Below are 16,169 nucleotides of genomic sequence, written 5' to 3'. Positions count from 1 at the left end.
TCAGGTGGGAGGATCCCTTGAACCTAGGACTTCGAGGCTACAGTGAGCTATGATCATGCCACTGCACTGTAGCTTAGGTAATAGAGTGAGACCCCTGTCTTCTTAAAAAAAAAAAAGAAAGAAAAGAGAAGTCTATACCAGCCATTGTCCAATAAAAATATTATGTGAGTTACACAGGTCATTTTAAATGTTCTAGAAGCTACAGTTTAAAACATAAAACAAAGAAGAAAAAATAAAAACCTAAACTATTAATTTTAATAATATGTTTTATCTAACTCAATATATCCAACATATTTTCATTTTAGCATGTAATTGATATTTTTAAATTATTGAGATAAATATTTGATATCATTTGGATGTCTGTCCCCCCTAAATCTCATGTTGAAATGTAATCCCCAGTGTTGGAAGGTGGGGCCTGGTGGGGGGGGGGGGGCGTTTTAAATTTAATTAAAATTAAATTAATTAATTTGGGACCGCATCCAGCCTCAAATCACTTTCATTTGACTGTGTAGACTTTGTTACTTTTATTGCTATTGTAAAGTTTTTTTAAAAATCCTTAAACTATGTCAGTCTTTAGGAAATATCCCTGAGTAGTATTGTGCTTGGGCCATGAGGGTGGATGCCTCATGGTTTGGTGCTGTCCTCGAAATAGGGAGTGAGTTCTCACGAGATCTGGCTGTTTAAGTGTGTAGAACTCTCTCTCCTGCTCCTACTTTGGCTGTGTGACATGCCTGCTCCAGCTTCACCTTCCACCATTCATAAAAGCTCCCTGAGGCCTTCTTAGAAGCCTAGCAGATGCCAGCGCCATACTTGTACAGCCTGCAAAACTATGAGCCAATTAAACCTCTTTTCTGTATAAATTACTCAATCTCGGGTATTTATTTATAGCAACACAAGAACAGACTAATACAATATTATTTTTTCATCCTAAGTTTTTGAAATCTGGTGTGATTTTCTGCTTATGGATCCATTCAGACTGGCTACATTCCAAGTGCCCAATGCTACACATGGCTAGTGGCTGACTGCTGTAGTGGAGAGTACAGATCTAGATGCACTAGATGCATTATGTTGCTCAAATCACTCTTTCTTTCTTTCTTTTCTTTCTTTCTTTCTTTCTTTTTCTTTCTTTCTTTTTTCTTTCTTCTTTCTCTTTCTCTCTCTCTCTCTCCTTCCTCCCTCCCTCCCTCCCTCCCTCCCTCCCTTCCTTCCTTCCTTCCTTCCTTCCTTCCTTCCTTCCTTCCTTCCTTCCTTCTTTCTTTCTTTCTTTTGTTTTTGAGACAGAGTATTGCCCTGTCACCCAGGCTGGAGTGCAGTGGTGTGATCTGCAAGCTCCACCTCCTGGGTTCAAGAGAGTATCCTGCCTCAGCCTCCTGAGTAGCTGGGATTACAGGTATATGCCACCACTCCCAGCTAACTTTTGTATTTTTAGTAGAGATGGGGTTTTTCCACGTTGGCCAGGCTTGTCTCTAACTCCTGACCTCAAGTGATCTGTGTGCCTCAGCCTCCCAAAGTGCTGGGATTATAGGCGTGAACCATTGCATCTGGCCTCAAATCACTTTCGTTAGACTGTGTAGACTTCCTTACTTTTATTGCTATTATAAAGTTCTTTTTTTTAATCCTTGAACTATGTCAGTCTTTAGGAAATATCCCCGAGTAGTATGTGTGTTGGGACTAGAGAGGAGTTTGGCTACTCATACTTTTAACTTTTGTTGCTTATGTTTCTCATTTGGAAGTGGTTAACCTTTGTTTCATTCATTCATTTGTTTATTCATTCCGCAAATGTACCAAGTTCCTGGGCTCCGGAATTATTAAACATACAGGAAAGAGGTCTATTGTGTATTAAAGGTTTATTATGCCTGTGAAAATAAAACTCATCAAATAAAAACATCCAAATTTTTAAATATGCTGGGTATCTGTGTTAGGCCAAATATACCAGACACTATGTTAGGCCCTGGGGAAACAGCAGGTAACAAGAGAGACAAAAATCCTTGAGTAGGAGAAGTTAGAAAATAAACAAATTGGCCGGGCACAGTGGCTCATGCCTGTAATCCCAGCACTTTGGGAGGCCGAGGCAGGTGGATCACTTGAGGTCAGGAGTTCGAGACCAGCCTGGCCAACATGACGAAACCCTGTCTTTACTAAAAATACAAAAAATTAGCCAGGTGTGGTGCTGGGCGCCTGTAATCCCAGCTACTCAGGAGGCTGAGGCAGGAGAATGGCGTGAACCTGGGAGGCGGAGCTTGCAGCAAGCTGAGATCAAGCCACTGCACTCCAGCCTAAGCAACAGAGCAAGACTCCATCTCAAAACTAAATAAATAAATAATAAACAAATCGTGTGTGTGTGTGTGTATTTAGGTGGTATTAGGTTTGTTGTTTTTCATTCAAGACCTTTTATTAGAATAGTCACAAGGCCACGGTTATCTGTTTTTTCCTTAATCTAAAGCTTTGACTGATTGGGTTGTTTAGGTGGCAGAGTGATCCAAACTTTTATTACTCATGTAAAGTATACCCTCAGTAGTGTGGCCAGGGTTGGGCTGCTGTCATCTACTAACCTGCCCCTTAGCGTCAGAAAGTTTGCCTGGGGATTCCCTGGACTATGTCCCCTGCCTCTGTTGCTCAGGGTGATCTTTGATAAACACCCTAGCTGGCACGGCACTGCAACCACCTTTTATTTCCTTTTATTTGCCTGTTCATAGTAGCAAAGTCTTCACTTCTACTTCCTTTTTTTTTTTTTTTTTTTTTTTTTTTTTTGAGATAAGGTCTGGCTCTGTCGCCCAGTCTGTATTGCAATGGCGTGATCTCAGCTCACTGCAACCTCTGCCTCCCGGGTTCAAGCGATTCTCCTGCCTCAGCCTCCCAAGAAACTGAGATTACAGGCATATTCCAACACACCCGGCTAATTTTTGTATTTTTAGTAGAGACGGGGTTTCACCATGTTGGTCAGGCTTGTGTCAAACTGCTGACTTCCAGTGATCTGCCCACCTCGGCCTCCCAAAGTGTGGGGATTACAGGCACAAGTCACCGTGCCCGGCCTTATATTTTTTGGTATTTTTTTGATAGAGACAGGGTTTTACCATGTTGCCCAAGCTGGTCTCAAACTCCTGAGCTCAAGTGATTGTCCACCTTGGCCTCCCAAAGTTCTGGGATTACGGGTGTGAGCCACAGTGCCCAGCCTCCACTTCTGCTATGATAAAATTGCGTTCCTTGGTAGAAGCATTCCTCCTTAAGTTACTAAGGCCTTAAACTAGCATAATACAGAAACCCAAGAAAGGCAATCAAGCTATGAGTGGGACTCTAGATATTAGCTTTGTGAGAAATATAGGGCAGGGAAGGGAGAGAGCGATAGCCAAGACTCAGGGGAGTGGGAGAAAGGTAATTTTTAAAAATTGTGATGAAATGCACATAACGTGAAGTCTTAATCATTTTGAAGCACATAGTTCTGTAGTACTAAGTTCATTTGTATTGTTGTCAGCCAGTCTCCAGAACTCATCATGTAAAACTGAAACTCTATACCCATTAAACACTAAATCTGCATTTTCACCTTTTCCCCTCTCCCCAGCTTCTGGTAACCACCATTTTACTTTCTGTCTCTATGACTTTTTTTTTTTCTTTTTAAGAGACAGGTCTTGTGCAGCCACCCAGGCTGGAGTCCAGTGGCAGTGGCGTGATCACAGTCCATTGCTGCCTTGATTTCCTGGACTCAAGTGATCCTCCCAGCTCAGCCTCCCAAGTAGCTAGGACTACAGGCATTCACCACCATGGCAGCTAAATTTTTTATTTTTTTTATAGAGGCAGGATCTTGCTATGTTGCCCAGGTTGGTCTCAAACTCCTGGCTTCAAGTGATCCTCCTGCCTTGGCCTCCTAAAGTGCTGGGATTACAGGTGTGAGCCATAGCACCCAACCCTGTCTCTATGAATCTGACCACTTTAGGTATCTCATCTAAGTGGAATCATACAGTATTTTCCTATTGTGACTGACTTATTTCACTTAGCATAATGTCCTCAGGGTTCATTCATGTTGTAGCATGTGTCAGAGTATCCTTTCTTTTTAAGGCTGAATAATACTTCATTGTGTGCACATACCTACACATTTTATTTTATTTTTGAGACAGAGTCTCGCTCTGTCACCTAGGCTGGAGTACAGGGGGATGATCTTGGCTCACAGCAACCTCCACCTCCCACATTCAAGAGATTCTTGTGCCTCAGCCACCTGAGTAACTGGGACTACAGGTGCATGTCACCACACCTGGCTAATTTTTATATTTTTAGTAGATACAGGGTTTCACCATGTTGCCCAGGCTGGTCTTGAACTCCTGGGCTCAAGAGATCCACTTTCCTTGGCCCCTCAAAGTGCTGAGATTATAGACATGAGCCGCCGCACCTGGCCTGCCAACCGCATTTTATTTATCCATTTATCTGTTGATAGCTGGGTTGCTTCTAACTCTTGGCTAGTGTGAATATGAGAAATGCAATTTGAAACAGTGTGCCCAGGAAAGGTGTGGTAGACTGAATTATTGTTCCCCAATATTCTCTGCCTCTCCCTACAGGATAATCTTTCATCCTCATCCTTTTGAAATCAGGCTTGGCCATATGACTTCACGTTAGCCAGTGAAATATGAACAGAAGTAATAGAGCTTTCCCAGTCACTGCTGGCTTCCCCATACTCTTTCCTCTGCTACAGTCACTAGGCAATGTTGAGATAGTAGCTGCTCTGTTGGTCTGGGTTCTGGAGTGAGGGTGAGGATGAACAGATCTACTTATATATGTGTATACTTGTAGTATGACACAGATCTCTGGGTATTGAGAAGTAACCCTTTGCTGTTTAATGCCCTTGAGATTTGGGGCTTACTTGTTAGGCAGCATAACCTGGCCCATTCTGACTGAGAAGCCCTCACTGAGAAAGTAACATCTGAGCAGAGACCTAGAGGAGGTGATATGTGGAGCAAGCATGTTCGATGGCAGAGCAACAGCAAGTGCAAAGATTCTAAAGAGAAGTTTGTTTCAAGGCTCAGGAAAGAAGCCAGATTTATGAAGGAGGCAGTGAAACAGACAAGAGTGGTAGGTGCTAGTCAGACTTTCATGCAGCCCTTAGGGCTGGGCTGGAGGTGGGACTGAATTTTGTTCACCCAATGATTCTGTTCCCTCCTCCTTTCCTCCATGGAGAGTGAAATGGGTGGCTGTAGTGAGGGGGTAGAAGAAGGAATGAAGGAGAAAAAAGTGAGGTGTGGAGCAGGAAGATGCAGCCTAGCCCAGATCCATGGCCCGTGGCCCCTCGTATACTTAAAATGGTAGTGTCCCCCATGAAGCCACCTTATCCAGGGCATGGTGAGGCTTCTGAAGTCTGACTTCTGTCATAAGATGAATAGTGCATCAAGAGTTGCTGATAAGTGATCATTGATGACCAGGACATCCCCTGCTACTTCCTGTTCACCTTGTTCTTTTCAAATGCCTGGGACTTTAAAGAAAATTTTTCTTTTAATTTTATTTTTTAATTGGAAAAAGCATTTTATATTTACAGTCAACTGATAATGCCAGTAGAGTGTATTACAGGATTTGTGGTTGCAAAAAGTTACGTAATTTAAGTTTACTGGTATTGCTACTCACCTAAGTGTAAACCAAATCTTATGTTCCCATTTGCAATTTAATTTGTAAATTAAAGTTTTGTTTGTTTTTGCTTTTTTTGTTTTTGTTTTTGTTTGTTTTGTTTTGTTTTGTTTTTTTGTTTTTGTTTTGTTTCTTTTGAGACATCTGTCACCCAGGCTGGAGTGCAGTGGTGCAATCTTGGCTCACTGCAACCTCTGCCTCCTGGGTTCAAGTGATTCTCCTGCCTACCAAGTAGCTGGGACTACAGGCGCCCACCACCACACCCAGCTGATTTTTGTATTTTTAGTAGAGACAGGGTTTCGCCATGTTGGCCAGGCTGGTCTCTTAACTCCTGACCTCAGGTGATCCACCTGCTTTGGCCTCCCAAAGTGCTGAGCCACCACACCCGGCCAAATTAAAATGTTTTAAACATATAAGTCAATTATGAACATTAGTTTAAAGGGGACTCATGACTATTTTTAGAGCCACACAAGCCCAGGGAGCCTCCAACAGACCCACCAAGGAAGCGGGGCCTGGGAATTTAGGATTGTGTCATGCAGGGCCCTGAAAAAGGGACAGCTTCCCATCCAAGCAGCATAGAAGGAAACCGAATAAGCCACATACTCCTTCTTTCCTTAAATCCTGATACTTTTTCATTTTTAAAAACTTAAGTCTCGGCCAGGTGCTGTGTCTCACACCTATAATCCCAGCACTTCAGGAGGCTGAGGCCGGCAGATTACTTGAGCTAAGGAGTTTGAGACCAGACCAGCCTGGGCAACGTGGCGAAACCCTCTCCACAAAAAATACAAAAAAGTTAGCCGGATGTGGTGGCGTGCGCCTGTAGACCCAGCTACTCTAGACTGAGGTGGGAGGACCGCCTGAGCCCAGGAAGCGGGCTCAGGCGATGAGTTCTGGTTGCGCCATGGCACTCCAACCTGGGGGCAACGAGCAAAACCCTATCTAAAAAAAAATAAAAAATAAAAAAAAAATCCAGGTGCCCTGGCTCACGCCTGTAATTCTAACATTTTGGGAGGCCAAGGCAGGTGGATCACAAGGTCATGAGATCAAGACCATCCTGGCTAACACAGTGAAACCCTGTCTCTACTGAAAATACAAAAAATTAGCCAGGCTTGGTGGCAGGCGCCTGTAGTCCCAGCTAGCCAGGAGGCTGAGGCAGGAGAATCGCTTGAACCCCGGAGGCAGAGGTTGCAGTGAGCCAAGATCGCACCATTGCACTCCAGCCTAGGCGACAGAGTGAGATTCCGTCTCAAAACAAAACAAAACAAAACAAAGTCTTGGATTTCTTTCAGCTCTGTAATATCCTTAAAACCATACATATGGCCTCTTAATGAGCAGTTGCTAGTAAAAGAAACTCTGGACAAATCAAGCAGCGTGGGTGGGTGGCTATTGATTCAGATGCATGCAGAAGGCAGAATTCTAAGTATCAAATCTATTTAGTAGAAACCTGTTACAGTTGAAAGCAAAAATGTTTCACAGAGATGAAACCCTGCTGTGCATTTATGAACCACAGAAATAGCCATGGAAAGTTCTCTGGAAGAATCCCTCATTAGATATCTGGGTTTCCAAAGGCTAATGGCATCTCTCGCAGAACACAATCATTAATCTCAAGTGCTCCATGCCAGTTGACTGTCTTCTGAATTCAAATAAGCACCTACAACTCTTAAAGATGTAAAAATATTTTTAGGTGTATAACAATCTCAAGTATCAGGCTGAGCATGGTGGCTCATGCCTATAATCCTAGCACTTTGGGAGGCCAAGGTGGGCAAATCACTGGAGGCCAGGAGTTCGAGACCAGCCTGACCAACATGGCAAAACCCCATCTCTACCAAAAATACAAAAAATTAGCCAGGCATAGTGGCATGCACCTGTGGTCCCAGCTACTCAGGAGGCTGAGGTGACAGGATCATTTGAGCCCAGGAGGTGGAGGCTGCAGTGAGTTGAGATCATGCCACTGCACTCCATCTTGGGTAACAGAATAAGACTTCACCTCAAAAGGAATCTGAAGTGTGTATATGTTATCTATTTTCTTGTTGGCAAAGAGAAAATTTAACAATTGGATGCATGCAAAAGCATTGTAATATCAAGCCCTGCCCTCCTCTTTTTCTTCTTCTAATTTCTAAAGAAATCCTACTCATGATGGAAAATATATTGAAATAAAAAGGGAAGTTCCATTCAATTTAAATAATACCGGAATCATTAGGACCAGGGCCAGTGGTTTTTCCCCTCAACCATTGTGGGGTAAAAAAGCCATCTCAAGGTTTGAGAAGGGTAAATGCGTAACTCGAATAGGTACCAGCAAGAAGGGTGCTGTGCAGGGAATGGGAACAGCAAAATCTCTTAGGGAGCTCAAGGCAAATCAAATATTATAGTGCAGCAGGATTCAACATTGAGTTCCCACTCCTTTCAAGATCCATCCTTTGAGCCAGGGGAGGGAAGAGGGGTGGGGGGACATTATTGGTATTTGGGAGAAGGACCATTCTTTGTCCTGTGCACTGTGGAATGTTTACATCCTTGACCCCACTCACTAAATGCAAGTAGCACTTTGCAATCCCTGACACAAAAGCATCCCTAGACTCTCCCTGAAGACATTGCTATCCCCCTTTGACAGCTCTGCAAGGTTGGAATGCACCAACAGAGAGAAGAAGGTGGGGTTTGAATGTAGCTGTGAGGATGCATCACTGAGCAGGAACTGACTAGTACCCATCTTTCCACACATGGGCACATCAGGAAAGGAAGAGCAATTAGCTCTATTTGCTGGCAAAGAAAAGGTGACATCCAAAAAGCTACAACAGCCTTATGATTAGAGAGGAGGCTTTATAGTTGGTAGTAAAGCAAATTTTAAAAGGAAATCAAAGACTGAAATGGACTTCAGTCAGTGTTCAAAAGAGCTGACATAGTAAATGACTCAACCTGTATGTCATTGGTCTTCTGAAGGGGAAGGGTTGTTTCTCTGGCAGACTGCCTGACATATGCATGAAAAATATAGGAGACAGGTAGCTTTTAGGCTCTTTTGTGGACACTGGATTTCAAAATTTTAAAATTAAATGAAACACAGATGAAAATTTAAAATCCTGCATATCAAAGTACACTGACCATTTACTTAATGGTCATTTAAGTAATGGCTTACTTAGTAAGTCATTAAGTAAGTAATGGACTTACTTAAGACCATTTACTTAACAAGTACGTGCCATGTTGCTTGGCGTTTTCTGTATACGTGGACAGTTTCGGGGGTTCAACTTTCCCAGCGTTGCTTCTGGGGATCCCCTGCTCTCTCCCACCCACCCCATTGGCCCTTCCCAGTTTCTATCTTCCAGCCACTACCCCCCAACCCCTACCCAGGACAAGGTCATCTGCGGGGAAGAAGGGAGGAAGGGACCCGTCATCCTGCCATCACGGGACCCCATTCCCTCTCCTTCTCCCTTCAGCTTTCTAACAGCAACATGATTTGTTAGGCAACTACCCGAGCTAAGGCTTCCTATTTGGTTGCTTGATATTAAAGTAGGCCACCAAAGGAAGTTTTAACATCTGTCCCCGCAGAGGTTTGTTTTAATTTTTTTACAACAATTTTTTAAAACAAAGAGCCCCTTTTCATGAATTCTTTGAGATTTGCTCACCTGAAGGCCACCACTCCTGATTTTTCTACAAACAAGGACATTCTCTTCTAAAATACAATAAAATCATCAAAACCAAGAAATTAACAGTGATGCGTTACTACTGTCTAATCCTTGGACCCCATTCACAGCTCTCCAGTTGCCCCAGTAATGTGCTTTACAATGAAAAGACGCAGTTTAAAAAAAATTTTTTTGTGTTTGGCTGTCATGGCTGTTTTTAGCCTACTTCAGTCTGGGACAGTAGCTCAGTCCTTCCTTGGTTTTCACAAACTTGGCAGTTCTAAAGAGAACAGGCCAAGAACTCCTCTCCTGCTGCTTCTATGCCATCAGGACCAGAAAGAGACCAGCATCTGCCTCCCTCCCCTTCCACCCATCCTGGAGGCTTCAGTCTAGTGATAGGGTTGTTGGGAAGAACTTGGGCAGAAGCTCTGGGCATAGCAAGGTCAAGAAAAGTTTCTTTACTATTCCTTTAAAAAAAAAAAAAAAAAAAGGAGGGGCCTGGGACATAGCCTTAAGCTTTCTGGAAACTAGTGTAGTGGAAATACTGCCCCTGCTATCGAATTCTTTACAAAGTGTGGTCTCTGTTTTGGGTCCCCCCTGGCCACTCTGAGTTCTCTCTCTCCTTGAGCCTCTAGGCTGGGTCTCAGGCTACTGAAGAAAGGCCAGCTGGCAGAGGAGGAGAACCGGAACCAGCCATGGAGAAATTTAGTTTCTATTTCTTCTTGCCACTTGGCCTTTGTTCATCAACCCTGCTTCTCTATGGCCATGGTCCTTTCAGAATAAGATTGCAGGACACCTCCTCCGAACAGGGAGCATGCACTCATTCTGGTACCCTTGCACTGCACGTCTCCACTGAGTCCACAGTGTCCCAGTTAATGTCACTACATCATTTCATATCTATGTACATGCTGTGACTATATTTCAGTTGTGTAATGTCTGTAACAATGTCTCTTCTTCCTACTTAGGTTCCAAGTACCTTAGATGAGGGACATGGTCTTCGGCATCCATCTGTATATCTTCAACAACTTGTAATGAGTTGCGTTAATATCAGCTTTCTGTAAATATGTGTTGAATGGCTGAGTGCTTGTCCATGTGTAGGCCTGCATGTGACTCAAAGAATACATGTCCATATTCTTTTTTTTTTTTTTTTTTTTTTTGAGACGGAGTCTCGCTCTGTCGCCCAGCCCAGGCTGGAGTGCAGTGGCGCGATCTCGGCTCACTGCAAGCTCCGCCTCCCGGGTTCACGCCATTCTCCTGCCTCAGCCTCCCGAGTAGCTGGGGCTACAGGCGCCCACAACCGCGCCCGGCTAATTTTTTGTAATTTTTAGTAGAGACGGGGTTTCACCGTGGTCTCGATCTCCTGACCTTGTGATCCGCCCGCCTCGGCCTCCCAAAGTGCTGGGATTACAGGCGTGAGCCACCGCGCCCGGCTGTCCATATTCTTTTAGAATGTGCTGATACTTTCGGATAATCCATTTCTCTGATCTTTATATTACCATAGACATTCTAGAAGAAAGATTGTTTAGTGAAATCCTCATTTTAAAGTTCAGAAAGTTGGAGCCCAGAAAGGTTGTATGACTTGTCCAAGGTGTCATTTCCAGCTAGTAGCAAAATTAGCACCCAAACCAAAATCCTACCTACTTTCCTAAAGCTCCACCCACTGCACCATGCACCTTCCTTCAGCATTGGCAAGTACAGATATGTGTATTATAGCTACTGATTGAGTTCGTAGGGGCAGGGAAATGTCAAAGCTAGTGATGCATAAAAGCTTATATCAGGGTCTGTCATGGAGGTCCAAGAGCAGGAGGTCCAAAAGCTTATATCAGGGTCTGTCATGGTCAGCTTCTGGTGAGGGCTCCTTTCCTGGCTTGCAGACAGCCACCTGTGTGCTCACATGGCTCTTCCTTAGTGCTTGCAAATAGAAATAAAAAAGAAATCTCCTTCTCTCTTTCTCCTTTTATAAGGTTACCAATCCTATCAGATTAGGATCCTACCTATAGACCTCATTTAACCTTAATTACCTCCTAAAAAGCCCTCTCTCCAAATATAGTCATGGTAGGGGTTACAGCTTCAACATGTGAATTTTGTGGGGACACAATTCAGTCCATAGCATAGTGATAGTGTAAATATTTTTAAACGCCTTCGACATACTATATAATATGAAAATAGTTTTTGTAGTGTGACGGGTCCCCCACCAGGTTACTTAAGGGTCTATGTCTGCTGCTTGAACCCTGAAGACTGGGCAGTGAGCCAAGGCCATGGTGCCCAGCTGAGGAGTAGGTGTCCTTGAAAACTCATATCCCGGAGAGAATCTGAGAACCTACCAAGGAAAACAGTCCCATCGTGCACACGCACGGATCTCTGGAGCTATCCTGCTGCCATCCAGGAGTGCCCTGTTTATAAGTCCTAATAAACTCATCTACTCATCAAGCTGGACTTGTCCATGTTATTCTTTGGTCTTTCAACACCTTCCCAGTTTGGGGGTGGGCACTACAGTCCCAAGTTTTTCCTGTAACAGCTGAGATCTATTGGTGACAAAGTTACAGGTACTACTATTAATACTGTTATTTGCGGCCTACATTCATCGTGGGAGGAAATGCTTCATTTCAGGTTGTGGTTAGTGAAAGTAACTACATACATGTGTATATTTTTTCCATCCAAGTTCACAGGCACCCTGAATTTCTATACAGGGACATCGGGCTAAGAATCCTTGGTCCACACAAGTAATATGTTCTTGTTACGAGCAAGCAAATGGCATAACCTCCGGATGGTGAGAACAGGTTTTGAAATCAGCTGATTCTTCCCATTGCCAGTTACTCAGGAGCAGTAAGCATGTGGAACTGAAAATAGACATCATCTGCTCCTGGCTTGCTTTCTGATATTTTTGATTGTGTGTTTGAATATTGGAATATGTTTTGTCTTGCAGATACCAGTAACCTAAATACAGAACACAGTAACTCCTGGGCTTCTGAGAACTTCTGGCTTGACCCGGCTGTGAAAGGCCAGTCAGAGAAGGAAGAGGATGATGAGCTTCGGAAATCCCTGGATAGATTCTATGAAATGTTTGGCCATCCACAGCCAGGCTCTGCGAACCCACTCTCTGCATCTGTCTGCAAGTGCCTGTCTGAGAAAATCACTCAACTAAGAGGCCAGGAGAGCCAAAAGTATGCTCTCCGCAGTTTTCAAATGGCCCGGGTCATCTTCAACCGGGATGGCTGCTCAGTCTTACAGAGGCATTCCAAGGACACCCACTTCTATCCACTGGAGGAAGGAAGTACATCTTTGAATGATGAAAAGCCAAACCCAGGACTGTCAAAAGATATTATTCGTTTCCTCTTGCAGCAGAATGTAATGAAAGACCTGTAACTGGTGCCGGGCGGTGTGCAGGCTAGTAATGGAGGTGCTGCGCCATGGCCAGCACTGTTGGTGGCCACCCAGATCCCCTTAGGGTCTCTGGCCAGCTCTGTGTGCCCAATCCCAATTAAGTGCTTTGTGGTTAAAGGCTGGCACCTGTGACCTGGTATTGGAGCCAGTCAGCCCATATGGAGAGCCAGCAAGGTCTGAGAGTTCTCTGTCCCCATGGTCACCCCACCCACCACTCCCCTTGGCCAAGGCCACTGACTGACTGGGCTATGAGTCAAAAACCCAGCTCCCTTGCCTCAAGGAGAAGGACATTCTCTGAGGCGTAATTTATGCTCTAGAGCTCCCTTTCCTTGAGATCAGCCTGAGGCTGGGACGTTACATGAAATCACGCCCTTGCTGGGCTTAATCCCTTTCCCTATCCTCCTCCCATTTATTTACTGGTGTCTCTGGGAGCCTTTCCTGAATAAACCTCTTATATCTGAATCCTTGACTCAGAGTCTACTTCTGGGAGAATTCAACCTGAGAGAACATACTTCTGTGAGATGAGGTTTTAGAAGGATACAAAGCTCTACACTGAATCAGGTATAAGGAATTATATCAAGTTGTAAAACTGAGACCATGTAAGTGAGAATACATGTCCTAAAATAATATAAAGATTGAAATACAGTTTAGAAAAGCATATCACATCTTGATCACACCCTTGCCTCCTCTCCAAAACTAGAAATCCGTATTTTATCATACTAACTGAGTGTGGAGGGAACATTTGGACAATCTAAAATAACAGCTAAAATTCACAATTTAAAAAAAAATCTCATTGTCTTTAGATTGCAAATGTGAAAGGTGAGAAGATAACAAACGTGCACCACCCACCACAGTATATGTAAGCACTATTATGATACGCTAGGCTGATGCCATGTGGCCTTGTCAAGTTGTAGTTGAAGAGAATAAATAATCCTTTGCCCAGGTGGGGCCCTACTTCCTCTTGTATTCTGCCTGCCTGCACCCTCTGTCACCTTGTGAACGATTGGCCCCTCACCCTTGCCCTGTCCTTGCCTCCAATACCCTGAGCTCCATTTGCAAAGGCTTGTCCAGAGCAGGACTTCTTGGCCACCTTGTCCCTGTCCTCCAGGCCTGAGCCCTTCCTCACCAGGGAGCTCTTTAAATAGCCAGTGCAGGTTTGCACTGGCAGATGCTCCACTCTGCGGGTCATGTCCTGAACCCCCATTTGAGACTCAGTTGGTAGAATTACATCACCTGGCACCGGGATCTCTGAAGCTGCAATTGGAAGCCTCATGCTAATCCCTACCTCAGCAGTGCTTTCAGCAAATTGCATTGGTAGAAAGGGTTATATTGCTTTTGGGTGGGGGGAAACAACAAAAGAAGCTGGCAGCCCTGAGCAATTAGATTTTGAGACACTTGAGGTGCAATTTAATTGGCCTAAGATTCCAAAAGCTTTCCAGAAAGCAGATTATGCGAATGGGTTGGCCTAAAATTGAGAGTGAGTGTGCCATCTCAGGAAGGTCTCCCGGGGACTCCTGAATGGAGAGAGAAGCCTTTTAAAGGTTAGGAATGACACACTCACACTCAGACTTCCAGTGCTGGGGAGATTCAGTGTAAGAAACAGTGCTCCAGATTGAAGTGTAGGGGCATCCCCCGGAAGGAGACCCAAATGGTAGAAACAGGAAATGAATAGGTCTTTGAGAAACACTGGAGGAAACAAGACTTCAGGTTTTCCTCTGACAAGCAATCATCTGCTTCTTTCTCCGTGGGCATTTCCTATTGAACTGGCCCTCAAATAATCATGAAGCCAAGGGGACTTATACTTGAAAACCTGACAATTAAATTTTAAGGTAGTTAGCTTTATTGTTTTTTAATGAGAAGCATATTAATAGATGTCCTTGATGAATGCTATCACTTTTAGTATGACTCAGTCACTGCAATGTTTGCACTTAGTCTCCATGGCTACCTGCAGGAGGAAACTGGATTATTTTATGTTGTTTTTAAAAGGACAAAAAATACAAGCCGTTTGAATCTTCATGTTGGGAAGCAGCAACTTCTATTTGGCAATGAGATTTTAGTGTCAAACATTTCGTAACCTTTATTAATATGTGTGCCAAGGGTGCCCAGTGAGAGGTTAACCCCAAAAGTAGAGAATTTAGAAGTCTCAAAGCCAGAATCACCTTAGGTTTAAAAAGAGTGTGGTATGTGTTTACTTGCATCTGAATAAGTGTTTGTGACAGGTCAATACAAGATATTTGATTCCCTGCAAACTCACTGCTTAATTTGATCTCTGTGAGGTTAGGATGGCATTTTCCATTTGTTTCTGTGAACCTTTAATAAAGACTAACAGATAAGGATATTGAGGCTTTGGCCTTTGGCATTATTGTCTAATTCCGCCCTACAGATAAATTCACCAACATTATAACATCTCATGAATGTCATGACTGGCCTGTGATATCATCTGTGGTCTGTTTCAGACCTGGGGCCCTTTTCAGGTCTTTGTGAGACATCAGAACTAAGAGTGCAGAAACATCAGAACCCTAAAGAAGAGAACTGCTACCAATGTCTTAAATTAGTGTGCTATTTCTCATTTCATTAGCCTATTTCTTTGCATAACCTATGTAAGAGCCCATGTAACAAATCTTATTACCAGTAATTAGCACAAAACAATAGAGCTATACTTTTTTTATTTTTAAATAATTTATTTTAAAAAATAGAGATGGGATCTTGCTATGGTGGCCAGGTTGATCTTGAGTTCTTGACCTCAAGCAGTCCTCCCACATCGGCCTCCCGAAGTGCTAGGATTACAGGTGTAAGCCACTGTGCCTGGCCAGTTTTTTTAACTTTTTAAAGCTTTTAAAACTTTTTATTGGATAATAATAATTACACAGAAACATGCATATATCATACAAGTGAACACCTTGATGATTTTCACAAACAACCGACCTGTGTAGCCAGCATCCTGATCAAGCAACAGACATTACCAACCAGCCCAGAACCCCTTTTAAGTAGAGAACTGATGAGAACAGTTTGCTCTGACCAGTGTTTCTCAAACTGCTGGTAGCACAAATAGTTTTAGATACTACAAGGAAAAACAATGTTTATTTTAATTGGTGATCTATTCAGTTTAAAATGTTGGAAAAATAGAACTACTACATCTGGTCCATGCTTTCAGATGTATTGCATAGAACAAATCTAATACAAGTATTTGAAATTTAAAACTGGACTGAATTAATTTAAAAATTAATAATAGTGCAGGTAACATATATGTCCAAATGTATAAAAGTGGTATACCTGAAAATGACTGAGGTTTGGAATTAAGTGGTGTATTAATCTGTTCTCATGTTGCTTATAAAGACATACCCGAGACTGGGCAATTTATAAAGGAAAGATGTTTAATTGACTCACAGTTCCACATGACTGGGAGGCCTCATAATCATGACTGAAAACAAATGAGAAGCAAAGTCACGTCTTACATGGTGGCAGGCAAGAGAGCTTGTGTAGGAACTCACCTTTACAAAACCATCAGATCTTGCGAGACTTATTCACTATCATGAGAACAGCATGAGAAAGACCCATCCCTGTGATTCA

At 43.3% G+C, this 16,169-nt stretch overlaps 1 protein-coding gene and 1 long non-coding RNA gene across 2 annotated transcripts in view; one reads left to right on the top strand and one right to left on the bottom strand.

Annotated features, from left to right (window-relative positions):
- SHLD1 (shieldin complex subunit 1) overlaps positions 1-12,810 on the top strand; it is a gene marked incomplete at its 5' end in the record, with an annotated part of 112,271 nt that extends 99,461 nt beyond the window's left edge. The window contains 1 exon segment of the mRNA NM_001260687.1: positions 12,142-12,810. Within this exon segment, the coding sequence (NP_001247616.1) occupies positions 12,142-12,581 (440 nt within the window). The 3' untranslated portion in view covers positions 12,582-12,810.
- The window catches only part of LOC144332042 (uncharacterized), a 112,208-nt gene that overhangs the window by 73,436 nt on the left and 22,603 nt on the right, over positions 1-16,169 (bottom strand). The gene's annotated exons all lie outside the window — the stretch shown is intronic.

Source organism: Macaca mulatta, chromosome 10 (genome assembly GCF_049350105.2).
Source record: "Macaca mulatta isolate MMU2019108-1 chromosome 10, T2T-MMU8v2.0, whole genome shotgun sequence".
Lineage (NCBI taxonomy): Eukaryota > Metazoa > Chordata > Mammalia > Primates > Cercopithecidae > Macaca > Macaca mulatta.
The sequence above is the reverse complement of the archived record's forward strand: the minus strand, read 5'-3'. Positions and strand labels throughout refer to the sequence as shown.